Below are 26,466 nucleotides of genomic sequence, written 5' to 3'. Positions count from 1 at the left end.
TCCGCGCTGGGGGCTCCCGGGCCGGCTCCATGCCCGGCGCTGCGCCGCGCCGCGCCCGCGCTCCTGCACCCGGGTGCGGGGCCCAGCCCGACGCGCACTCGGCGCTCCGCGCGCCCTGCGGGCCCCCCAGGCCGGCCTCGGGCGGACGACTGCCGCGGCTCGCGCAAGCCGGGGCTGCGCCCGGTTCCCCGCGCCGGACCCCCTGTGCCCGGTCGCCGTCGCCTCCGCCTCCGCCTCCGCCGGCCGTGCGCGCCGAACCTGCCCTGGGCGAACCGCAGCCTCCGCGCAGAGCCGGGGCCCGGGGAGGAGCGGGTGGAGGCGCGCTGTAGCAGGGGTGGCGGGGTGGCGCGGGGAGGGAGGGGTGCGGGGGGGCGGACGGGGAGGGAGGAGGCGCGGAGGAGCAGGGACAGCCCCACAGCCACGGCCCCGCCGGCCCCCCGCTCCCGCGGCAGGATGCCAGATGCAGCCGAGAGGAGCGCCGAGCCTGGAGCCCGGAGACCGGTCCTCTAATCCAGCTGCCCCTCCCAGCCTCCGGCCTGTCCTGTGTAAAATGGGAGTAGAATTTACAGCGATGGTGCGGTGAGACTTAAGGAAAATGGGGGGCTTTCCTCTGGCGTCCTGGAGCCGGAGCAGAGGGGTGGGGCTGTCACTTGGCCCAGACTTTTGAACCAGGAGAGAAAGGAGAGAGCAAAGGTCTGCGGGGACAAGTGGGGCAACATTTCAGATTCAGTTCACGCTGGTGAGCACCCACGAAGCGCCAGGGACTCTTACAGAGTTGAGCTGACGACATCCCCAGTTCAGGTTGAAAACTGGAAGTCAAGGGCATTCCTGAAGGCTGCACCGTGCAGGTGTGTGGTTGGTGGGTTTTCTCACTCCTGGGCCAGGGCTTCCTCAATGGCCTTCACTTGGCCTGTACCCCCTCCCTGGCTGACCCACAGTCAGTTGAGGCTCTCCCCCTGAATTTTCCCTCTCTCATCCCAATCCCACGTCGGTTTCCTCATCTACCGTTCCTCACCCTCAACTCCTGTATTTCCATAGGGATGAGAGATTAATCTGCATAATACAAGTTGTAGGTTTCTTGGCTTATTCCTTTGGATTGGGTTTGAGAAGTCAGATTGCCTTCCCACCATACTGGTGTGTGCCCAGAAGTCCACGAAATCATCTAAGATCTGCAACCAGGATGCCCATTACCCTGGGACACCAGTGAGGTCTTAGGTCTTGGCAGATAGAGGGCCAGGAACAGATCATTTATAATCATTTCACTTTACATAAGGGAATAAAGTGAAACATTCATTGTAAAACCACACAAAAAGAGGAAAAACTAAGTACTGGTAGTAGAACATATTTTATTCCATGGTTGTATTTTGGCATAGTCTCCTTCACAGAGTCTATTCTTGGCTGTCAACAATCAAATTCTCGTTGCCAAGTCCATGTGAGTATAGCTGTATGATTCACTACTCCTCCACTCCAGCCATGGGGTCTTCAAGGTCCTTCTTCCTTGGGTTCAGGAAGACAAGGGGACTGGGGGCGGGGGTGGGGCAGGCATCTTTCCATTGAAGAAATGCTTCTCTGCTGGGGCAGAGCCTCCCTTCTGTCAAGTGTTTCTCTCTGGCCCGTGGCTCATCTTGCTAGAACAAGTCTTTCCAACAGAAAAGGACCACTCCTCTGTCCTGCCCTTTTTTCTCCAACAGGTTCCCAGTGATGCCTGTGATCCATCGTCTTCCATCAGCCCCTTCTCAGGCCAGGTGATGACTTAGAATCTTTTTCACCCTCAGCCTCACCCCACTATGCAACCCATATTTGGGACCCCAAGTAGAGCACACAAATAGAATGTTCAAAGCGGAAATCATGGGGATCGTCAAAAGACTTTGGCCAAGAGATTTCCTAGTCCCAGAGCCAAATGTGAAACATATTGCCAATGATACTACGGCCCAGGAAATGAGCATGGCCTTGGTTAGTTCTCTGGACTGTACACATCCAAAGATGATCGTGGTGAATAAATCTTTGAAGCAGCAAAGAATTTGGCACAGCCCGGGGTTTCCCTAAGCTGCTCCAAAGATTGTCCTCAGGAAGGAAGAGAGTCCATGAGAGTTAAAGGATGTGACCATGACAATAAGGGTGGGCAAGGTGGTAGCTGGTAAATCCCCACATCACTTTTTCTGCACCTTCTCACTGGCCAGTGGGCCTGGGGATGGTCATGAGGGTTAGCCAACACCAGCCTTTTCGACTCGTATGCCAGTGTCTCTGATAACACAATTCCCTTGGGATTTCGGTGGGGGGGGGCGGGGGCGCTTCTAATGCAGTGGAACAGTCACAAAGCCATCTACTGCCCAAGTCACAGTCCTATCTCTGTCTCTTACTGACTTCTCTTTCCTGGCATTGCCCCAACCAGGGTCACATGTCCATCACTGACTCAATGATTGCAGTAATGTCCAGGCCATACATCCAAGCCTGGAGATGGGGTCAAGGTCATCCCCACCCAAATTGCAGGATTGACAGGGAGGGAGAGATGATTCCCCAAAGGAAAGACAGGTTGATATTCCTGGAAGGAAGAGGAAAGCCTGCTGGCAAGAAAAACAAAAAATTATATGGCATATATTTGGAATAGTATGCAGCTGTTTAAAAAGAATAAGGTAAACCAGCATATGCTGATTGGGAACAATCGCCCAAGACAAATTAGGTTAGAAGAAAGCAGTATGCAGAAGAGTGTGTATAGTGTGTACTTATTTGTGTCGACCAAGATGTGGGTGAGTGTGTGTGCTTGTGTGAACATTTTTGCAAGAATACACAAGAAACAGGAATGGGGGTTTATCTCTGTAGGGTGGCATTGAGGGGTGGAGGGTGGAAGGAAGACTCTACTTGTTTTCTATCCTTCTAAATGTTTAACTGAGTACCTGCACATTTCCGTTAAACATCCACCAACCAGGTCGCACCTTTAAGTTGCATTCAGAGCATCTATGTTAGAATTTTTGCATCCGAGGAAGATCGCTGCGTGCGTGTAATCTGTGACCTGGCTGGGATTTTGGTTGAGAGGCAATTGGCCTGGGCTAGCCAGGCCTGGGGGCCACAGACCAGGAGCTGGGCACAGCAGAGCTAACGGCCATGTGCCTTGGTCAGGAGCAGAGGCTGGAAAGACCTTCAGAGGGAGAGGGAAGCAGAGGGCTCGTCTTTGAGAGCTCAAGTCAGAGGACTTTATTTTTGGAAACAGAGGGGGCCTGAATTTAGGATCCAAGGGGTCTTCGGAGGGATCTCAGGGCAGCTGCAAGCCCACTGGGGCCCTTTTTTGGCACCCTGGCCCCAAGGATGCCCCAGAAGTGCTTGATTTTGCTTTGACCATTAACACCGCTTACCAGTATAGGGTGACGACTGTTTATATCTAGGTAACATGTAGCAGAAACATTCTGCTAATCACCTAGACATGTCAGATCAACTCCATGGTATCGTTTCTGAGTCCAGGGACAGTGTCTGCTCCTGTGTTCAAACTTCATCAGGTGCCACTCGGACGGTCAGGCCACCTGCTCACAGCTTTACAAAAAGGGGAACCTAAGAAACAACCCTGACTCGCCATCCAGGAACTGCCACCCATATTCACAGACACCCCTTTCCCCCCATGATACATGAAAATCAAGTTGACAGGAATCAAAAATTCCTCCTTAAACAAGTTCACTCAACACTTATTAAGCATTGGGGCACCTGGGTGGCTCAGTCGGTTAAGCGTCTGCCTTCAGCTCAGGTCATGATCCCAGGGTCCTGGGATTGAGCCCACGTCAGGCTCCCTGCTCAGCAGGGTTTAAAAAAAAAAAAATCGTTGCTCATCAGCGACCTGCTGGGTGGTGTGTTGGGTGCTGGGAATACAGAGGTCGACAGTGTGTCCAGTCCTGGCCCTCTGAACTTCCTGATGAGGGCCCCACCAGCAGGTGGAAGCTGAGCCTCTTGGTCTCTCTTTCTCTTTAGAAGTTCCTGAGTGAGAGACCACCAGGCCTCATTCACCACAAGGCTGGATGCCCTGGGTACCAGCTCCGAGAGTGACAAGGCAACTATGTTTAGCATTTCCTGATGGAACCAGAATCTGCAGTCAAGAAAAGCTGGTCCTGGCCAAAAGATGGACTTTTGGATGAGAATGATGTCTTCAATAATAATCCTGCCAAAAACCACTGCCTCATGCATTAGCCTTCTCCCTAGAGGGTAATAGGAACCAGCAAGTGACAGAAAACTAAACTTGTACAGGCTGGGGAGAAAAACCAAATCTGATTTTGTGTTTTGTTCCTACAAGAACAGAAGTAAACACTTTATTACCAAACGAATACATAGGATGTTTTCATGCAAGCAATGTATACATTTTAAAAATAACTTTTCTTTAGACTTTGGTATACAGTATGTGCTCCTAAGCATTCCTTAATACATGTAAAATAAATACTTATTTTTTTTTACAAAAGTAGAGTTAATACATTCTGCAACTTGCTTCTTCTGTCATTTCATATAGCTCTATTGCATTCCTTTTTAACACTAACATAGAATTCCATAGTATGGAGGTATCAAAATTATTATTACTTCATTATTTGCCTATTGGTGGACATTGAAATTGTTTCTAATTTTTAATAGTACAAACAACACTGCAATGAACATCCTAGCACATATGATTTTGTGCTCTTGTAGAAGTGTTTCTGTGCAAGAAATTTCTAGAAGTGGAATCAGTGGGTCAAAACTTCTCTGAGAAGGTTCAACTTGATTTTGAGGTGAAGAGTCTGTAGATGAGAGAGTTATAAAATAATAGACAAGATTAATAATTCAGAGTAACCTGTAAAGTTTGCCCAAGGGTATGGTTTGTGGTGTTGGGCTGGCCTGGTCAGAAATGTTCCAATCAGTTTCCTCATTAGGACAGGAAATCAGCAGAGCAGGATTCCTGAGTCGGTGTCTCCCTGATCCCACTGACATGAACGGGAGAAAAGATTTGATGTCAGCATCAGGATTAGTCATGAACTGAACACATCACTAGATCCCACATGAGGATGGATCCCACAGCAATAGAAACTAGGAAGCATCTGCCCTCAGGCTGGGAAGTGCTGTTCTGAAGAGAGAACAGCGTCCCCAAGAGGTGTTTGGATGTCAGCACCTGTGCCCACACAACCGGGACTGGTCCTCTGCCTGTTTAGGCAATGAGCTGGGGGTCAGTTTCTCACTTATTCTTAAACTCACCCAGAAATAGTTGCTGTCCAAACCTCTTCTTAAATAAAAGCAATACAATACAACACAATAAGACTCTGGGCAGGTCTTGGTGAGTCTGAGTAAGTCTTAGTGTTTTCCATCTTGTGCGGTTTTTCAGACAATGGTGTAGAACATCCACCTAACCTAGTGAGCGGGTGGCATGGACTAGCCCGCTCTCGCTGCAGTTTTACTGTTGTCCCAGCATCACTGAGTATTCAGCAATGTTCCAGAAGTGATAGGAAGTAGCACAACTGTTTGGGAAGAAGGTCCTGAGGTAAGAAATAAAACAGCAGACAAGGAAAAGGTAGTTAACTCATAGAATGAGAATAAGCACGGCAACAAGGCTGGACTGAGATTTTTTTTTTTTTTTTTTTTAAGGAGCAACACAGGAACCAAATAAACATTTCCCTATCCCAGGGTTTCTCAACGTCCACACTGTTGACTTTTTGGTCTAGAAGATTCTTTGTCGTGGGGGCGGTCCTGTGCACTGTCTATCCATTAGATGTCACAAGCAACACCAGACAGTTGTGACCATCATTAATGTCTCTAGAACTCTTGTCATTTTTGAACATTTGGAGATTCAAGAAGCTCTTGGGAAGTATCTCTCTGGAACACCCAGCAACCCCCGGGGACTCTGCCCCCAACCGCAGGAACCAGTTCGGACTTTGGTGGTTGTTATTTGTTTTCCCTCATCCTGACCGGAAGCCTGAATTCAGCTACCACGGGGCCGACTGAGTGGCCGATGTGGAAGGGGAGCGGCCTCGGAGGACCAGGAGCCCCACAAACAAGAATCCCATAACTTGGTTTCTGGAGCAGCCGCGTGCGGTTGCAGGGAACTCTTCCAGAAAACTGCAAACTCTAGGGCAGTCCTGCCCAGAGCGAGATTGAGGGAGAAACCCCAGGTGAGGGGGCCAGTTTGGAGAATTACAGGCAATTTCACGCGCTGCCCAAGTATTTCTTGAGCACCTGCTCCTGGGCTGTAAGCTACAGTGTGCGCGGGGGCGGGGGGCGGGGATAGACAATACACCTATCAACGTGGGGAGCCACTCTGGTGTTTCGGGGGAGACTGTTCTTGCAGTTCACGCACAGCTCCCACCTCGGGGGTGGCCTTGAGCCCGGGGTCCGTGCCTCAGGGGCCCCTGCTCGGCCCGGCATGCTTTCTCTTCCTCTCAGGGCTCACGTCCTGCCCGAACTCAGTGCTTCACCTAAAACCCGGCTCCCACCGGGTGGCGCAGCGCAGGAGCAGGGGGCGGAGCGCACAGGGGGCGGGGGGCGGGGCTGCGTTCCAGAGCCACGCCTCCGAGCACCGCCCCTCCCCCCGCCCCCGACCACGCCGGCGTCCTCCCCTGCGGCCTCGCGCCGGCTCGGTCCCGCCGCGGACCCCGCCTCCGGGAAGGCGCCCGGCGTTCCCCTTTCCGCCTCCGACATCCTGGCGGGGAACGCCGAGGAGCGACGTCCCGCGTTACCCTTACACAGGGTCGCCATCTAGTGACAACAGGATATACAGCTGCGTGCAGACGTGAAGCCGGCCGCCGGTACAAGTTTGGAAGGTTCTGGTTAGTGCGGGAACGCTCTGGGGTGGGGACTGGACCCACTCCCAGGCCCTGGGGTAGGCGGGGGGAGGGGGGGAGGCTGATGGGTGGCCCTTACGCTCGCCTGCACCCCGCGGCCCTGGGGCCCCCTCCGCAGAGGAAGGCGAGCCTGGGCCACATCTGAGGAGGGCCTCGTGTGAACAGTAGCCTGGTCTTCGAAAGGAGAGGCCGGCGGCGCCGGTGAGGTTAGCTCCGAGAGCCCGCACTCGGCAGAAGACCTGTCTGCGAGGGGGTGTGGCTTAGCAAAGCCCACTCTGTGTCGGGAGCGGGGAACGGTGTGCGGGGAGACAGGGGCACCGGAGGGAGCTCCACCAGCTCCGGACAGGCCTGCCCTCCCGGAGCGTCAGCTCCAGAAGACAGGGCAGGGGAGGACAGAACTCCTAGGTTCCTGGAAAGGCCTCCGGGAGAGCCCGCTCTCAAACTTGCTGCAGCACAGACCCAAGGAACAAGCGCAGTCTGCGGCACACATCCAGGTGGGGACAAGACTCCCGTCGCCTATTTGCAGACACCCCCGAAACTTTACTAGGGATTTTCTTGCATCCCCCAGATTGGCTTCGTGGAGGGAGGTTGTTACGGGACAGAGTACCGGGTCCAACCTCAGGTCGGGCTGCTCGCTGCTGGAAAATCAGTCCTCGAGAGACAAGTGATGGTGGGAAAGGAAAGGTCGTTTTATTCAGTAAGCAGGCAACTGGGAAGCTGGTGGACTAATGTCTCAAAGACCATCTTCTCCCTCCAGGCAAAGCCAGAGGGTTTTAGAGGGGAAGGGAAAGGGGGGAGGGGAGAGAAGGGGGCTGCATGCTGGAGAAGCAGGTGTCCAGGCGCTTAGTCCTATGTTGTCAGCATGATCCTGAACAGACTTCCTGGCATCTGCGGCAGCTGATCTGATCTTCTGAGAAAGTCTGGTCCTTCACCCCCAAGGCCAGTGGTCTGCAAATCTCAAAGAAAGTCCTGCTACAGATCAAGGGACTAGGGGATAAGTGCCTTAATAGAAGCAGATGCAAACTGAGGACAGAGAGAGCGATCAGAGCTGCCATGTATGTTTGTGCAAGTTGCTCACTGCACAAGGGCACCTGGTGGCGGTGGAGGAGTGGGCACCGGGCCCTGGGATCTGGAACTCAGCCCTTACCTGATCCCAAAGCCATGCAACCTGGCAAGGGCTGTGTCGGCCAAGAGGAAGGGGAGCCCTCTTCAGATTCACCTGCTCTCCAAGAGCCTGCCCACAGGGGCCCCCTTTTCCTTCTCAGGCACAGAGGGGCAGGCTGTAGCCCTTGGGGAGTTAGGTGACTGTCTTTGGAGAAAAGGCTCCTGCATGGAGCCCCAGCCCAGGATTCTTTGGTTTCTGTGGGCCACAGTCACCTCGCTTCTCCCACAAGTAGAAGCTCCCTTGGAGGTCCACCGTGTGTTAGCCAGAGAGCCAAACCTCTTCTGGTGTTTGTGGTCTCCATCAGGGGCACTGCTGGGGAACAATGTCACTGCTCTTGCAGAAGCCTGGTATTTGATTATAAAGTTTTTCAGGCAGAAAACATGTATTTGCACTGTCCTGTTAACTCTGGCCTGATTCCCTAAGCCAAGCTGTGAACAGCCTGCCCCCGTTTCTCTTGTTCCCAGAATCCTTTAGGTGCAAAGACACACCTCTAGACTGAAAGGTCGGTAGAGTCCCAGTGGACAAAGATTAAGGAGGGCCCCAAAGGTGAGTTTATGTTTCTTCCATCTGTTCTATAAAATCTGAGCGGTTAAGCACTTTTTGATGTTGGAAATGGATGAGGTGTTTTCTGCTGGTCTACCAGAGGACCGGGGAAACATACGCATTTCCTCAGGCTGCTGCAAGAAAGTACTACAGCCTCGGTGGCCTGGACTACAGAAATGTACCGTCTCACATGTCTGCAGGCGAGAAGTCCAAGATCCACCAGTCATCAGGACTGGCCCCTTCTGAGGGCTCTCGGGGAGAACCTGCTCCTGGCCTTTCTCCCAGCTTCCAGTGCTTTGCTGGCGATCTCTGGTGGGTTTTGGCATGTAGACACATCCCACCCATCTGCCTTTCTGTTCACATGACATTCTCCCAGGATGCATGTCTGTGTCCAGATCTCCCCTTTCCGTCATTACCCAGTTATACTGGATGAGGGCCACCCCCCCATGGCCTCACCTTGACGAATGACATCTCCAGAGAAGGTCACATTCTGAGGCGCTGGGGGTTGGGGTTTCAACATACGAATTTGGGAGGACACAATTCAACTGAGGCCCTTAAGAACCTGAAACAAGACGGCAGTAAATCCCTCGTCTTCTGCCCGCTGCCGTGGTGACATGAAAAGGGATGTGGGAGGGAGGGGACGTTCAGCTCATAAAATACGCGAGAAAGTTTTTCTTTCTGCATCAGGTTTGTATCAGGATTGTGTTCTTATCCCCCGGTAAACAATAAAATCTCCAAGACAGACAAGCCGGACAGTCTCTTCCTTATGTGTTCCCAGACCATAAGGGAGAGGGAGGTTTCAATAAGCAGAATAGGCCTGGAGCTGCCTCAGTAGCCAGAGATACACACGTCCGCAGAGGGCCTCGCAGGCCTGGACTGCCCGAGCTGTCGTGGACCTTGCAGCACGTTGCCCCTTTGGCTTTTCACATCATAAGTTTTCTTTTTTTTTTTTAAAGATTTTATTTATTTATTTGAGAGAGAGAGAATGAGAGATAGAGAGCACGAGAGGGAAGAGGGTCAGAGGGAGAAGCAGACTCCCTGCTCAGCAGGGAGCCCGATGCAGGACTCGATCCCGGGACTCCAGGATCATGACCTGAGCCGAAGGCAGTCGCTTAACCAACTGAGCCACCCAGGCGTCCCACATCATAAGTTTTCTTAATCATCATCGTGAAGGTCTCCTTAAGGTTAACCATAACTTAAATGCTTGTGTTAGTTGATGGGTTTTGCTTGCAGAAATGTCCTAGTTCTGGCTGCAAATTGGTGTTTAATTCCCCAGCACGGTGGCCAGAGGGGCTGTCAATGCTATCTGAGTCATGGCATTTGAGTTATTTAAATCTGTCACATATAAAGTCATCCACAATCCAGGTTTGGGGCTCGGGTGAGGCAGGTGGAGAAGAGCCTGCCACAGATGGCCTGGGAACGCTTCACGGGCAGAGATGTGGTGGAATCAAGAAGCCACTGGCTAGAGCTTCATCCTGTAGTCCCGAGGGCCTTACATAGCTGTTTGTGGGTGGCCTATAATCTCTGACCCCCTAAAACTGAAAACTGAAAAGGTGTGTATTTTACTACAGAGGGGAGAAGATTGCCAGCTTTGCTGCACTCTCAAAGAAACCTCTATCGAGAACGACTGACTTGACTCTCCTCCCCTCACACATCTTTATAGTAAAACAGTAAATTCAGTTTTCTTCTAACGGGTAGAAGTTCATCATGAAATTTAGAACTGTTAGCAAAGGGAGCCAGACCTTGAAACTTGACACTGGTCCATCTCCTGGTTTGGACCTTGAATTTCCTGTCAAGGGTATATATATATGGACTTATAATTTGGAACGTGCAGGCTAGGTTCTGGTGGCCATGAATTGGCATATGATATGGTCCCCTGTGGCCTGGGGCCTCTGATGGCTCCCCACTAATAGAAGTGTCTAGTCCTTTATGGAGAAGCGGGGACCTTGATGGAGCCCATGGACTTGGTCCCAAGATTGTTAGGGATGTAAGGCCCTTCCCCCAGCAGTTTGCCTCTGTGGAGGGTTTTTGTTCATGTCAGAGTTGAGTGGCAGATGACTTCTACTTGGGCCCAAGGATTCACATGTTTATAATTAGGACAGGAACTCCTCCGGTACTCGCTCTATCTCTCCGTTCCATGCTCCCACTCGTCTGGCCCTCCTCCCACCATTCCACCCTCTTACACGTATATGGATATTAGATATGTTTATAATGGATAATATTCGTGGTACATAGTAGGGAGAGTTCTGTCTGCATCACAAAAAGGACAACCGGATATCACCTTTTACAGAAATAAAATAGGAAATTTGAACGAACTGTTTCAACTATTTTCTTTTTTTTTTTTTTTTTTTAAGATTTTGTTTATTTGAGAGAGAGAGACACAGCGAGAGAGGAATACAAACAGAGGGAGTGAGAGAGGGAGAAGCAGGCTTCCCGCGGGGCCGGGAGCCCGATGCGGGGCTCGATCCCAGGATGCTGGGATCACGACCCCAGGACGCTGGGATCACGACCTGAGCCGAAGGCAGACGCCCAACGACTGAGCCACCCAGGCGCCCCTCAACTATTTTCTTTAGTAGATTTACTTTCCAGCCAGAGATCAATAGCCTCCCCCTCAGATGTCACTTCTTCACTAACTCACAGATCTGGCTTTTACTTTGGGGACAGAAGCTTCTTTTTCTGGACCTGCTTGCATTTTCTCTTCAATGTCCTCTAGAAATCTTGAGTCATTTTGACACACACGTACAGTGCTCCGGGAAGATCTCCGCCTTACCGTGTGCTCTGACCATCTCTCTCTGGCCTTCCCTCTCCTTGTATTTGACAGGCTGGCAATCATGTAATGCTCATTACCATGCAGGACTGTACAGCGTCTGCCCAAATATTCTTGCTGTTTGGAAAGCGTTTGTACAATAGCACCAAGAATGTGGCCCGAGGACACCCCCCTCCCCAGCCAAGCCTTATGCGGCAGTTAGCATCAGTGTGTCTTATTGTCCGGTGCTCCTGGTCTCCGTCACATGCCATGCTCATTACCTGTCTTGTTAACCTGGGCCACAGAAGGTCCTTACAACTCCCACTTTTGGGGCAGTGAGGGGATTTCAGGCTCTTTCTGGGCCATCTTTGGTCAGATGGGAAGGGTCTACACCTTGAGGGCGGTCCCAACAGGTGCGGGAGAGGTTTTCACGAATGTCCATGGTCAAGCAATGTCCCGGCTGTGGACTTCCCCTGCTCATGCCAGTCTTGGGTCGTTGGGACCCCTGAGGCATGGCTGGCTCTGTGGGTGAGAGGTGGGGTCAGACTCCTGAGGCCCTAGAGAAAAGGGACATGTGGTTTGGATGAAAGCCTGAGGGAAGATCTGGCCGTGAGGTGTGCTGCCATTGGGACTGGCAGGGAGGAGTGGCCATGATGGGGGCGGGGGGGGGGGGGGGGGCAGGGTGCAGCATGTGGAGCTTCCCTGAATTCTGGGGCTATTCCCTTGTGAGGGGAGAGGGTGTCCCTGGGGAGTCACAGTGTTCATGCAGGACCCTCCTTTCGCTCACATGGACAAATGCTCAAGTGTTCGAGGCCCTTCCCCTATCTGAGACAGGTCTCAGGAAGCAGGCCCACCGATGTTGGAGTGAGCAGAGGGGGCTGAGGGCACAGTTAGAGGCAGGTGAGGCACCATCACAGACGCAGAACAGGATTGAGAACAGGGCCTAGGAGGGCAGGGAACTCCGTGCCTCGGCCAGGTGACCCCACGCCTCGGCCAGGTGACCCCACACCTTGGCCAGGTGACCCCACACCTCGAGCAGATGACCCCACGCCTCAGACTGGTGACCCCACGCCTCAGGCAGGTGACCCCACACCTCGGACTGGTGACCCCACGCCTCGGCCAGGTGTCCCCACGCCTCGGCCAGGTGACCCCACGCCTCGGACAGGTGACCCCACGCCTCGGACTGGTGACCCACACCTCAGACAGGTGTCCCCACGCCTCGGACAGGTGACCCCATGCCTCGGGCAGGTGACCCCATGCCTCGGACAGGTGACCCCACGCCTCAGACTGGTGACCCCACGCCTCGGACAGGTGACCCCATGCCTCAGGCAGGTGACCCCACGGCTCACGCAGGCAGAGGCAGCCAGGTCAGTTCATTTCTGATGGAGCTGATTTCAGGGCCCAAGACGGGGGAGACCGAGCCCCAGTTGGTGATGGGGCTGCTAAGGCCTTGTGTCTGATCTTTCATCCTGAGCAGCCCAGAGCTGCCCTTTGGCTCCAGCACGCTGTCTAGCCTGGCACCAGGCGGCCCAGCTTCCCTGGGAGGACCCATCTTTCAGATCCAGTCAGAACCAGAATCAGGTGGGTCTTTGGCCTCACTGAGCTCTGCACGGTCCAGCCTGGAGTGGGTAGGCGGGGTCTTGCAGAAAGACGCCCCACATCTTCTCTGTAGTGAGTCACCCACTGGAGCCCCGGGCACAGGGTCCAGCAGAGGGGCCCTTGACCAGGGTGTGCACCAGTGGCTCAGACTGGGACCGGCTTAACCCAGGGGTGGCACTCACCTAGACTCTAACATGAGTGAAGATTGAGCCCCCCCTGGAGCAGAGCACTTCATCACGCCTGCTCCTGACTGCGATCAGGAAACAAGGCCAGTGGGTAGGAGTAGTCTGATTCCCAGTTAGCCCTCTTATTATCCTACTGACTCATAACCAAAAAAGAGGGATTTTCTGCTTCTTCCTCTTCACGGGACAGTTAGACTTTTTTGTCCTGAAAATGATAGCATTCCTGGCCCCCAGGGAGAGTTGAGTGTTTTATTTTTAAAAGCCTAGGCTTATAAAATAATCATCACACAGGAGATTTGGGATAGAGGAGGACTCTGGATTGAGTCCAAAGAACAGTCCAAGGTTGGAGGATACCGGGTGGGGACCCGTGTGCCCACAGTGCCAGAGGGCTGCTCCCAACGGGGCAGGGAGGGCGCAGGGCCTCCCACTGGGGATGAGGGGATGATCGGAGGTGTGTGGAGGCTGCACAGTATTGGACGGTATTGCTCTGCAAGGACGCCCAGAAGGAGGAGTCTGTGACACTCATGCACAAAGGCTGTATTAGGGTTCTTCAGAGAAATCTGAATCAATAGGAGATATCTTAGACTTTCTCAGCCTCTCTAATTGGGTGAGCCAATTCCTTATACATATTAAAAAGAATGATATATATTACATAATCTTATAAGGAAGTAGCTTGCCCGATGATAGAGGCTAAAAATTCCCAAGGTCTGAAGTCAGCAGGCTGGAGACCCACTAGCCAAATTTGGGGCCCCCCTCACCAAGGTGCTCCTGGGCGTTTACTGTTCTCAGACTCCAGTGATGGGGGTCTCCCCTCAGCCTGATGGAGTCTTTTACACACTGGTGATGTGAGGGGATGGTGGGTGCTTCTCTGAGGCTCATGTCCCCTGCCTCCCTTGTCCGTTCTCCCCCTGGTCTCCTGGAGCTTACACCTGCCCTTGTGCAGATTGTTTCAAATGCTGAGCCCCAGATGCACAGAGATCAGCTAAGGTGGGGACCGTTATCCACAGGAGAGCCAGGTCTGCCCCAGATGTTACTAAGTTGGGGCTGTCTATTCTCACACATACACACACACACACACACATACACACCCACTCACACACTCCCACACACATCACTCATGATCCAGCATGCACGCACTGCACTGCACAGGAACAGTTCTAGGGGTGGAGCTCCCAGCAAGAGAGGATCTGTTTTGACTTGCAGAAAGCAAGCCACTGATGACTCAGGGAGATGTTTGCCTGCTCTTCTCGGCGTCTTCTTGGATGAGCTTGCATGCATCCGGCTGGGATGTTTTCTGAGTCCCTGCGGCAGCCGTACTTACACACCTTTTGTTCCTACATGGGAGCCGTGTGAGTCTCTACCTTGCCCAGGCTACTGAAGGTGGATCGTCCACTGAATGAGGTAGGAACAGGACTGCCTGGCACTCCCAGTTGTTGGCTGAGGTCTCAGAGCGCAACAGAGACAAGGCCAGGGGGTGCGGAGTGAGTGTGTAGCTGGAGGAAGTTGAAAGCTAGGCCTAGCCCGCTGAATAACTGGGTCGGCACCTCGACCTCAGCCCAGCTCATGCCTCGCATGGACCAGATCAGCTAGAGACTGGGAGTGAAGCCTCCAGGGCACCAAGAGGGAGGGACCAGGGGAGCCAGATGCAGGAAATGGGGAGAGAAGAGGAGTTTGGGAGTCAGAGATGTGTGACGGCATCCTGGCCTTCCCACTCAGGAGTCATGGGATCCTGGGCAAGCTCCTCAAGCTCTCTGACTCTGTTTCCTCACCCCTGCAGTAGGAATTCTGGTGCCTTCCTCCCAGTTATGACAAAGTAAACAGACGCAACAGCCGGATGCCACATACAAACTTGATTGCTGCCTGGTTTGAAAAAAATTTGGGGACATTTAAACAGGATCTCTTTAGTATTATCTGGTATGGAGTAATTGCTCAGTTGCTGGTTTGGGAACGGTATTGTACTTATCTAGGACAACATGAATTCTCAGGAAATGCGCACTGCAGTACTTGAGGGCGAAGTGTCCTAGGGTCTTGCAGCACACTGACATGGTTCAGCAACCAAAAGTGTGTTTGTGTGGAGACAGGCAAACAAATATGGTGAAATGCTAACTGCTGAAGCTAGGAGGAAAGGATTCAAGTGTTCACTGCTGATTCTGTCCGTTTTTTCTTAATGTTGAAAATGTGTCAAAAATGGGGGAGAACAAGAGTAAATGAGCAAGATATGCCAAGCTCCCCACACAATGCCCGTTCAGCAGTCTTTATTTTATAAATATTCACTAAGCCACTGAGGGCGACATCAGCTGAACATGCCAGATACTGTTCTGGGAACACAGCAATGATTTCTAGAAGGCCAGAGACAAACATTAAACAATAAAACAAGTATGTGAACTTGTTAACCAAAGAGAGTGCTGAAGTGTTCTGAAGACCGTCCCCAGGTGAGGGACAGGGGACCTTGCGGGGGGGGGGGGGAGTGCCTCTGAGCCTCTGAGCCTCTGAGCAGGTGGAATGTGAGCCGAGGATGGACCGGGCCAGGGAGCCGGCCATGCAGAAACTATACCTCCTCCTCCCATCTGTGTGTCCAGGAGCCCTAGAAGGGCTCAGGATGCCAGAGGGGACATCAGCCGAGAGCCTGGGGGGTGGTGGTGGGGGATAGGGGTGTTGGCTTCCTCCCTGGGAGAAACCAGCCATGATTTAGTTTATGCTTTTGTAACTCTTAGGTCTGTTCAGACAAGTCAGATACCATCACTCTCCCTGGACCAGTGAACTCCATGGTGTGGGGGCAGGAAGGAGGGACAAGGGTGCCTGCTGGGCCACTTTCTGGAAGCAGCCCAGGATCTGGAACTGGCCCCAGAGGCAGCCCTTTACACAGCCCCTGAGACTGGTAAAGACACTTCCTGGTAACACAATTCACAAATGGAGGTGTGTTCAACTTCATTCATAACTGAAGAAATGCAAGTTGAAATTTTGTATTTTCACCCATCAAATTGGTAAAGACTAAGAAAATGGATAACATCCAGCGCTGAGGGGGCTGTGGGGAACAGCCCTTCATCCGTGGTTCCTTCAGCTTCTCGCGGAGAATTTGGGGAATTTTGACACTGTCCGTCAAATGTGAAATCGTGACCATGCTTTGCCTCAGCAGTTCCATTTTGATGAAGCTGTTCTGAAGACGTCATCAGTTGGATTTTTAAAAAAAGGCACAAGGATGGCACTGAATTATAACTGTGGCTTTTGCAGTGATTTTGCGGAAACAGGACTGACTGCCCGAATGTCGGCCAGCAGGAGACCGCTTAAATAAATGATGTTTGGGTATGGATTTAATATGAGTAAAGTTTTAGAAATAAAATATGTGTACATATAATAACATTGGTGAGATAGGCATAGAAAAAGTCCAGAAGACTCTATATTGAAATGTTAATAACGGGGATATCTGGAGGCATGAAACCACTTTCTTTCTTTCTTTTTTTTAAGATTTTATTTATTCATTTGAGACAGAGTGATGCGGAGAGAGAGAGAGCATGAGCAGGGGGAGAGGGAGAGGGAGAAGCAGGCTCTGAGACTGCTGAGCAGGGAGCCCGATGTGGGGCTCCATCCCAGGACCCCGGGATCATGACCTGAGCCGACGGCAGACGCCCAACCGTCAGAGCCACCCCGGCGCCCCATGAAATCACTTTCTGTGGCATGCATCGCTGTAGTATTTAAGTTCTGTATCCCAAGCATGTATGGCTGTTGTAAGCAGGGAAAAAAAGGATTTTAAAGTGGGAGAGAAGGATGGAGGAAAGGGTGACAGCAGGTAGTGGTTCTTCTCTGGGTGCAGCCAGGATCTGAACCCCCTTGAAACAGCTGGAGAACTCACCTGCCTTACGGTCTCCCAGCACACGAGTGTCAGTGGCCTTCTGACCACAGAGCCCCCGTGGCTCACCATGGAAGGCACAACGGAGATGGCTCCAGAGCCCGGCCCTCCCCCGAGGGGGCCCCGTGGAGCCCAAGGCAGCCGGCGGTTGAATTTGGGTTTTCTGCCACTTGCAGTCAGAGTGGAAAATGATATCTTAACTTGAGGTAAAAAAGGGGGGCAGGGAAGAGATACTGCGGGTTCTCATGAAATCCACACACATGGACAAGGAAGCTTCAGGAAGGGCTGAAACCAGGGAAGCGCCAGGGACCCGAAGAGGGGTTTGTGGGTTTTCTCTCCAGGGAGCTGCCCTGCTGGAGTTGTGACACCTCCCCGCCCTGGGGTTCTCAGATCAAGTGCCAAAATTCCTGTGAGGGAGAATGTGATTGGCCCAGCCGTGTGGGTCACGGTGACGGGTGGGGGTGCGTGGGGGCGGGGACGCGGAGACCACCTGCATCCGTCCAGAGGGCCATTGCCAGGGCAGGCAGCCATTTTGACCTGTAACCCGTTTGCTGTGGCAACCTGCGGTGACAAGGTAACACACACTGAACCGCTTAAACAACAGAAATGTATTATCATCCGGCTCTGCAGGCAGGAAGTCCAAGGTCAAGGCATCAGCAGGGATGGTTCCTTCTGAGGTCTGTGGGAAGAGAATCTGCCCTGGGCCTGTCTGCTATCTTTGGTGGTTTGCCAGCAATCTTTGGCCTTCCCTGGCTGGTAGGATACATCACCCTGATCTCCGCCTTCACGTTCACACAGTGTTCTCCCTGTGTGTGTGTTTGAGTCCAAATATCCCCTTTATATAAGGACACCAGTCATGTTGGATGACGGAACCAGCCTACTCTGGGATGACCTCATCACAGTCACCGCCCTAATTCCAAACAAGGTCACTTTCTGAGGCTTGGGGAATTAAGACTTGAACATATGAATTTGGGGCAGGGCAGGGTGGAGAGACAAAATTCAACCGACAGCATAACTGTTATGGTCCAGGTCCAGAGAAAGATCTGGGCTGGAGGGACAGCTGGAGAGTCAGTGACCTAATGGAGAGTGAGAAGCCTTTGGGAGCAGATGGAAAACCAGCAGAGTGCAGTGTGAGGAGAGCCACAGAGCACGCACTGAAGAAATCGGCCGGATTTGGTAATGTGTGGTGTCCTCGACAGGGAGAATGTCCACAGACTAGCCAGGGCGAGAAACACTGCAGTGGCGTAAGGAGGGCCTAGGATATGATGCAGTGGAGAAAGTGAGCATTCAAGTAGGCTGGCCGTGCAAGGAAGAAACCAGTGTCAGCTAGAGGAGGAGATGCCGAGGAGGCGTTTACAAGGTGCTCATGTTTACTAATGGTGGGAAAGAGCCAGTAGGAAGGGAGAGATTAAAGGGCAGGAGATCATCAGGGTGCCGGCTCCCCAGAACGTGCCAGAGCTGTGTACCCACAGGCTAGGGACCCTGCTCAGGAAGTGTGTGTGAAATCAAAGTGTGACTGCGCACCACAGCGGACAGAATCCAGAAAGCAGGTTGGAAGGACTGGCCAGGGCCACATTTTGAGTCCACTGTAGGCTTCTGCTCCCGCTTCTTGCTGCCAGTGTTGGCTCCATTTCTGGCCCTGGTTGATGCCAGTGCCTACCGCGGTTGGCAATATTCAAGATGGAATTTAGATGCCCTTGGGTGCCCCTGAGTCAGCAGCACAGTCCGGTGGGCTGTGGCCCGGGGAGCCAGGCCTCGGGGTATCTCCCACAAGGTCATGGGAGCGAGTCTAAATGTTAAGCCCATTGTGTTTTCCTCGCTGACCTTCTCTGGGCCCAAACATCTGGAAGGTTAGAGATCCTTGATGTTATAAACTGTTTGATAATCATCATCCCAGGAGAAGATACGTAAGCAGGAAAGCAAGTCAGGGTGCTCCTCTCTTAGCTCCAAGTCACAGAAAATGGACAAGACCCCTGTACTGCACCACTCTCAGCAGGACAGCAGCTACCTCTGAGAGGTCAAAAGGAGGGTAGAGACCTTACCTTTATAGGTTATACTTTATATACTTATGAATGATTTTAATTTTTATAGTAATCTTTATCGGCTCTAAAAAAAATCTTACAACATTCCATCTTTTTAAAAAATGGATTTTTATTTAAGAATATATATAAATACATTCTCTTTCTAGAGAGTGGAAACATTGTGGATAAGATAAAGTCTCCTAGACTATCTCCCCTGCCCACCCCCCAAAACAATCTACAGCAGAATCCACTATTATTATCACTTTGGTGCATATCATTTCACACCTTTTTAAAATGGATTTTCATGCATGGATATGTCCCCACATTAAATATGTAGTCTGGATTTTTAAAGGGATTAAACAACATATTTTCATATAGCACTTTCTTTCCACTGGACTTTTTCTCTCAATTGCTTGTCTTCAGGGGCCGTCCCTTCCTGGCATTTCTCCTCCACATCCTCCTTCCTTCCCTCTCCCCTAGGAGTAACCTGTCCCTGGTGTTAACAGATGCTGCTCCGAAGACCAATCCGGTAGAAGTCCCTGGGGTACGGTTTGCCAGATTTAGTCAATAAACACATAGGTGGCTCAGTTAGCTAAGCAGCTGCCTTCAGCTCAGGTCATGATCCCAGGGTCCTCAACCTCCCTGCTCGGTGGGGAGTCTACTTCTCCCTCTCCCTCTGCCCCTCCCCTTGTTCATGTACTTGCTCTCTCTCAGATAAACTCTTTAAAAGAATATATAGGTGGCAGGGGCACCTGGGTGGCTCAGTTAGTTAAGCCTCCTACTCTTGATTTCAGCTCAGGTCTTGATCTCAGGGTCCAGTCCTTGGGCTCGGTACTCAGCAGGGAGTCTGCTTCTCTGTTTCTCTCTCTCCCTCTGCCCCTCCCCCCTCAAATAAATATTTAAAAAAATATAGGTGTCAGATTAAATTTTAATTTCAGATAATGAATGATTTTTAAATGTAAGTACACAGTGCTTGGGATATACTTACTCTAAAAAACTATCTCTGGGTGCCTGGGTGGCTCAGTCGTTAAGCGTCTGCCTTCCGCTCAGGTCATGATCCCAGGGTCCTGGGATCGAGCCCCGCATCGGGCTCCCTGCTCGGCGGGAAGCCTGCTTCTCCCTCTCCCACTCCCCCTGCCTGTGTTACTGCTCTCGCTATCTCTCTCTCTGTCAAATAAATAAATAAAATCTTTACCAAAAAAAAAATATATATATATATATATATAAAACTATCTCTTGTTTTTCTGAAATTCAGATACAACAGAGTGGCTTCTATGTTATCTGTCAATCCTACTTTGGGGCACTTGTTAAAAATACCACTGGCCTCCTCCCTTTATGAGATGCAGAAAGTCCGGATGAAGGCCAGCCAGGATTATGTATACTTTTAAATGGTATTCAGATCACTGGCCAGGTTTGGGAACCCTGCACTGCACCACACCAGGCTGACTGGGGGCCAGGCTCCTCTCCCCGTGAAAATACACGTTCATGCTTATTCATCCCCCAGTTTTTAATGAGTTAGGGTAGTAGGAGTCATGCCTCCAGAGTGGCTGTCCCTGGCCTGGGACTTCCGCTATAGGGACGTCCACTCAGGTGTGGTGCCCCTTCCCCCACTACACTGTCGGGACAACCAGCTCTGCTACTTTTCCTCAGGCCGCCCAATTTCCTTTGAACCCGCTGTTTTTTTGAGGTCCCAGGATCTCTTACACACTCGGCCAACCGCTCTCAGCCCAGACTGTAACTCTCAAAATCAGCGCAATGGCAGAGGGCTGTGGGACTGGGGACAAAGAAGAGGAAGGAGTCAGGCGGGGCTCTGGGTTCTCCCTTCTGCCTCTAATTCCAGTTCTTTCTCGGTAACCCAGTGGGCAGGCCCTCCTCGGCTCCTTGCCCCGCAGCCCCGGCGAAGCCTAAGGGGGCGTGGCCAACCGAATCCCAGCCGCAGCCAATCCCAGCGGGGCCCTTCGGGTGGGCGGGGGCAGGGGAGCGTAGCCTGAAAACTTCCGCGACCAGGCTGGACCAATTCCGACGCAGGAGGTGAAGCCGACTCCATACCTGGGCCCAGGTGCGCTCGCTCTGCATCTCTCGGCCGCCCCGCTCACCGGATGCAGCGGGCCCAGGCGGCGTCCGGAGGAGACCCACCCGGGGCCGAGTTCCCAATGGAGCCCTTGGGAAGCCAGGTCGCGGGGCTAGAGCAGCCGCAGGTGCCCGCAGAGGAGCGACGGCTCGAGAGTCCCGAGAGCAGCCCGAGTCTGGCCCGCGCCGTAGAGGAGGCGGCGGGCGCGGGCCAGGACCTCTCCGGCGGGAAGAAGCTGCCCCCGCCTCGCCCGGCGCTCCTGCGGCTCCCGGCCCCCAGCCTCGGCTACGGCGCCTTCCGCCGCCAGGCCTCCGCCGGCTCCGAGCCGCCGTCGCCCGGCCCCACCGCGGCCGAGCAGTTCCGGGCCGGCGAGGCGCCGGGGGCCGAGCTGGCGCCGGGGGAGCCGCCGCAGGGCACCTGGGCCCCGGTGGAACTGCAGGTGGACGTGCGCGTCAAGTCCGTGGGCGTGGCGGGTGGCAGCCGCGCGCCCTCGCCGGCGCCGTCCCCGCGCTTCCTCACCGTGCCGGTGCCCGAGTCCCCGGCCTTCTCCCGCCACGCCTTTCCCGCCCTCCCGCTCCTGCCGCGGACCCCCGCCCGGCCGGAGCGCGGCCTCGACGCCGAGGGCCGGGCGAGCCCCGCCGACGGGCGCTCGGAGCCCCCGGGCTCCCCCACGTGCCGCGGCCGCTGCAGGGCCCTGGGGCTGGAGAAGGAGGAGGACGCCGCGCTGCTGCACCGCGCCGAGACGGGCGGCGACGAGAAGCTGCCCCGGGCCATAAAGCTCATAGGTAAGCCCGCGCGGCCGGGCAGGGGGCGACGCCGCCTGAGCGCAACCCCCGCCTCCCCCCAGCCACCCAGCGCCGCGCCACTGCGGCGGAGGGCCGAGGGGACCCCGACCACCGCCCCGCTGCCCCGGCCCCACCTGTCCCGTCCCGCCTCGGATCGGTCACAGTCGGGGCTAGGTAACTGGACTGCATTTATTTGCAGTGAAAGAGTAAAACCTTTCCACCACCGCTCCGCCGCTCCACCGCTAGAACTTTCACATTCCCTCGGCGTGTGCGCGGCATGGTTGGGAAGTAGAGGTGGGACCACTTCCAGGAGAGGGGAAGCCTTCCAGGATCACCTGACGGTGGTGGCAGCCCCGGCGAGAACCGAGTCTCCCGACCCAGGCTCCCTCCCTCTTTCCCTCCACGTATGTTGAGGAGCATTTGGCCCCAAACACTCCCCCGTTCAGCAGCTATTGCGTGGGGACTAGGGACCAGACTGCTGGGGGCGGTGTGTAGGGGAGGGGGTCCGTTTGAGGGATGGGGTGTTTGGCAGGGGACAAGAAGGAGGCTGGAGGGGCGCCTGGGTGGCTCATTCCGTTATGGCTCTGGCTCTTGATTTCAGCTCAGGTCATGATCTCAGGGTGGTGAGATTGAGCCCCTCCCGAGCTCTGTGACCGTAGTGGAGCCTGCCGCTCCCTCTGCCCCCCCCTTAAAAAAAAAAAGATATAAACAATCCTGGACAAGGAGCCAGGAGGGAGAGGTTGGTGAGCTTGGGGGCATGGGAAAGCTTCCTGGAGTAAGCGTTGAAAAGTGAGTAGGATTTGGGGGTGGCAAAGGCCCCTTCTAACTGGAAAGTTCGGGAGGCAGAGTGCCAAAGGCTTGGCCAGGATAGAGGAAGACCAGGCCAACTAGACAGGCCCCAAAGCCCCGGGGTCTCTGCCACATCTTGGTCTTGGGTAGAGTTCAGGGACACAAATCACTCGGGCTTTTGCAGAGTTTGGTGTGAGCACATTTTCTGAATGATGGTATATTGTCTTTTTTTTTTTTTTAGCCTGGGGAGGGGCAGAGGGAGAGGGAGAGAGAATCTTAAGCAGGCTCCAGGCGCAGTGTGGAGCCCCACACGGGGCTCAATCTCACAACCTTGAGGTCATGACCTGAGCCAAAATCAAGAGTCAGCTGCTTAACCCACCGAGGCACCCAGGCGCCCCAGAGATGTATTTCCTATCCTATCACTGCCGTAACAAATTGCAACAAACTTAGTGGTTTAAAACAACCCAAATTTATTATCTTACTGTTCTGTGGGTCAGAAGTTTGATGTGGGCTCACCGGACTAAAGTCGAGCTGTCAGCAGCACTGTGTTCCTTCCTGGGGGCTCTAGGGGAGATGCTATTTCCTTGCCTTTTGTAGCTAGAGTCTGATTCCTTAGTTCATGCCCCTCGGAATATTCAAAGCCAGCAAGCAATGTTTGGCTGATTCCTTCTGCTGCCCTCTCTGACTCTCTTGTTCTGCCTTCCTCTTGTTTCTAAGGACCCTTGTGTTTACGTTGGGCCTACCCAGAAAATCTAGGAAAATCTCCTCATCTTAAGGTCAACTGATAAGCAACCTTAATTCCAACCAAAACCTTAAATGCCCTTTGCCATGTAACCTAACTTATTCACAGTTTCCGGGGACTAAGACATGGGCGTCTTTGGGGTGGGGGTGGGGGGGCATTATTCTCTCTACCACAGTGGGTCTACAGCTTTTTGTCAGATTAATTAAAGAGTCTAGGACTAAAAAAAGTATAAATACAGGTCACCCTGGAATGGAGCCAGCAGGGGTGTGGGCAGGGAGAACTCAAGCTGAGAGTGAGAACAGAGGCTAGGGGAGGAGGTGTCTTTTGGAGAAGATGGGGTGGCCTAGGAACTCCAGAGGTAGTTAGAATTTTGGTGGGCTGGGCAGGAAGAATGTACTCAGTGCTGGGTGCTTGGAGGAAATGGGGCCCTGAAGGGTGATGCCCAGTATGGTCAGGCCCAGCAGGAGGAGCAGGGGCGTTTGTAATAGCTTTACCTGAAAAAATGATACAAAAGCGGACTCTCATTGGCGCGAGCCCCATGAGTCAGTCCTATGCTGAGTTTTGTATTTGGAAGTTTTCTTTTTTTTTTTTTTAAGACGTTCCCCCCCCCCCAATTTGAATAACCTTTAAGTCCCACAAAACCTGGTTCCACCGCAGGCCACCAGATCTGACTAGGAGGAAGCAGACAGTGTTTCAGCTGCAGGTAGGAAATGTGGCAAAGTAAGATGGACTCACAGTTCGAGAGTAAACAGACTGTAACATCAGAGATGTCATTCCAAGATTGGGAAAGGAAATCGGGTGGAAGCTAGAGAGTGGGGCCGAAGGGAAGGTGCTGGAAAGAAAGGGAATGTATGTTATTATTGCCATGTGGGACTGGGTGTGTTTGCAGACAGGAGAGAATTCAATTTAAGGGCATCCAGAATTGGAAGTGGGGTAAAGACGGGTTTAGAGGGGACTTTAGCTTTATGTGTGTTTTCATTTTTTTGTAAGGAGAATGTTTTGGGTTACCTGTGTAATTAGGAATTGCTTTGGAGGGGCACCTGGGTGGCTCAGCTGGTTATGGGTCTGCCTTTCGCTCAGGTCATGACCTCAGGGTCCTGGGATCTAGCCCCACATCGTAGCAGCAGCAGCAGCATCAACATCATCATCGGGCTCCCTGCTCAGCAGGGAGTCTGCTTTTCCCTCTCCCTCTGCATCTCCCCTCCCGCATGCCGCCTCGGTCTCCCTCTCTTTCTCAAATAAATAGCTAAAATCTTAAAAAAATAAAATAAAAGGGGGAATTGCTTTGGAAAGGGGATAGGCAGAATTTCCTCTGTCTGGAAGTTTAGGAGGACGCTGGCTCTGCGGGGGGCCATTCCCAAGGTCAGCCGTGCAGCCCTGAGTGGAAGGTATGTGGGCCTGTGTAACCTGTTCTATTTCTTTTATGCATTCTTTTCTGAAAGGCCAGAGCATGCGGTGACGGTGGTTACATTGACAGAGGTGATTGGTAGATTTTTCCCTTTCTTCTCCAGGCTTTTTAGTTCTGCTTTTATTTTAAGAGTCTCCATTTATATGTATCTTTTATTCCAAGCTTATTCAAATCACTTTTTTTTTGGTAACAGCTTCATCGAGTTATAACAGCTTCATCGAGTTATAACAGCTTCATCGAGTTACAATTCACATAACCGCACACTCCAGCCACTTCAAGGTCTTTAGTACATTCCTAGAGGTGCACAACCATCACCACAGTTGGTTTTAGCATATTTTTAACACCCTAAAAAATGCTGTGTCTTTTAGCTTTCAACCCCCCAGGCTCCCCCAGGCCACCACTGATCCACTTTCTGTCCCTGTGGGTTTGCCTATTCCAGACATTTCATAAATGGACTCATGAGTCCTTCTGGGACAAGCTTTCACTTAGCAGCATAAAGTTCTCCGTGTTCAGCCACTGTCCAACACGCATCAGCACTTCCTATCTTTTGTGGCTGAATATTCTGCTGTATGGAATACTACATTTTGTTTATCCATTTATCAGTTGATGAAAATTTGGGTCAAATCCCTTTAAGAAGCAGATTATGTAATTTAAAAAAAAAAAGCCAACTCCAAAAAGGTCACAGATGGAATGTGACTCTTGTGTATGTCGGTGTAACACACTGCCCTTTTCAGTCTTTGAAGCAAGTGTTTTTTTCTAATGGAAATGGGAAATCAAGGACTTCAAAAGTGCTTTTAAAGTTGAGTTATGATTGAAAACGTTTTATGAAAAATCTTGGAAATGTGTCCCAACTTTCTATGTGTATGTGTTGTGTGCATTCATATGGAGGTATATACGAACACGCATGTGGTTTTAAAAACGAATTAGTCTTTTCAAAATACTAAATATTTGCTGGAGAATTAACCTCTGCTGTTTCAGGTTTTGGCAAAAATATGATGATTGAGTTCTTGGGACCCTTACGCTGGATATGTGGCATTCCCAGCTCTTGGCCCTCCTCCAGCACCTGGCAGCCAAGTGTCTGGGAAGTTTATTTTTTAAATTTTTAAAAAAAGATTTCATTTATTTGAGGGAGAGAGCACAAGCCAGGAGGAGTGGCAGAGGGAGAGGGAGAAGCAGGCTCCCCGCTGAGCAGGGAGCCAACAAGGGGCTCGAGCCCAGGACCCCGGGATCATGACCTGAGCCGAAGGCAGACGCTTAACTGACTGAGCCACCCAGGCGCCCCTGGGGAGTTTAAATTGAACCTGCATCTAAAGAGAGGCCTCTTTTGTGTTAATTGATTTCATGCTTCTGTGTCCAGGCAGAGATCAAATTCAGGAGTGCTCAGTTATTTTAGATGTTTCCAGGTGGAACTCTGCTTACAACTGCCGACGGTCGTGATTAACCATTTACTGTGTTTTCTTCTCCCCGTTTTCCCCTTTGGCCTCCCCGGTCACTCCGTCACCAGGGCAGCATCTGACATTCGAACACGTTCTCTTTCTCTCAGCCTCTGCCGCCGCCTTTCCTCCTGCCCGGCTCCGTCTTGTGAGTTCCTTTCCCCCCTGAAGCCTCCCTCCAGCTATCGGGCTCACGCCTGTGTCCTCCTCTCCCGCCTGCAAAGCACGCCCTGCACGGCGCTTCACTAGCGGCCTCCGGTGACCTGGAGAGATAGAAGAGGCAGGTGATTGCATGGTCAAAATGGGAAGACACCTTGGGGCGCCGGGGTGGCTCAGTCGTTAAGCGTCTGCCTTCGGCT

The 26,466-nt window shown here is 52.5% G+C and overlaps 1 protein-coding gene and 2 long non-coding RNA genes across 5 annotated transcripts in view; all 3 read left to right on the top strand.

Annotated features, from left to right (window-relative positions):
• LOC141373915 (uncharacterized) overlaps positions 1-4,396 on the top strand; it is a 17,759-nt gene extending 13,363 nt beyond the window's left edge. The window contains exons 6-7 of the long non-coding RNA XR_012380365.1: positions 1,692-1,745; positions 3,955-4,396. This is a non-coding gene — a long non-coding RNA (uncharacterized lncRNA). The remainder of the gene's footprint in view (positions 1-1,691; positions 1,746-3,954) is intronic.
• A 2,133-nt stretch (positions 4,397-6,529) lies between these two features.
• LOC112811007 (uncharacterized) lies at positions 6,530-9,223 on the top strand. Of its 2 annotated transcripts, XR_012380153.1 has the most exons (5): positions 6,530-6,761; positions 6,895-7,270; positions 7,345-7,460; positions 8,406-8,497; positions 8,626-9,223. It is a non-coding gene; the product is annotated as an uncharacterized lncRNA (long non-coding RNA). The 2 variants fall into 2 exon arrangements; XR_012380154.1 differs by lacking the exon at positions 6,895-7,270.
• An 11,658-nt stretch (positions 9,224-20,881) lies between these two features.
• KLRG2 (killer cell lectin like receptor G2) overlaps positions 20,882-26,466 on the top strand; it is a 14,686-nt gene continuing 9,101 nt past the window's right edge. For both annotated transcript variants that reach the window (XM_025854978.2, XM_073899267.1), the window contains exon 1: positions 20,882-21,735. In XM_025854978.2, the coding sequence (XP_025710763.1) occupies positions 20,979-21,735 (757 nt within the window). In that variant the 5' untranslated portion in view covers positions 20,882-20,978. The remainder of the gene's footprint in view (positions 21,736-26,466) is intronic.

The sequence above is a fragment of the Callorhinus ursinus genome, unplaced genomic scaffold (genome assembly GCF_003265705.2).
Source record: "Callorhinus ursinus isolate GAN/ISIS: 27379988/994484 unplaced genomic scaffold, GSC_fseal_2.0 scaffold12, whole genome shotgun sequence".
In the NCBI taxonomy this organism is placed as follows: Eukaryota; Metazoa; Chordata; class Mammalia; order Carnivora; family Otariidae; genus Callorhinus; species Callorhinus ursinus.
Note: the sequence above shows the minus strand (reverse complement) of the source record. Positions and strands in the feature narration are given on the sequence as shown.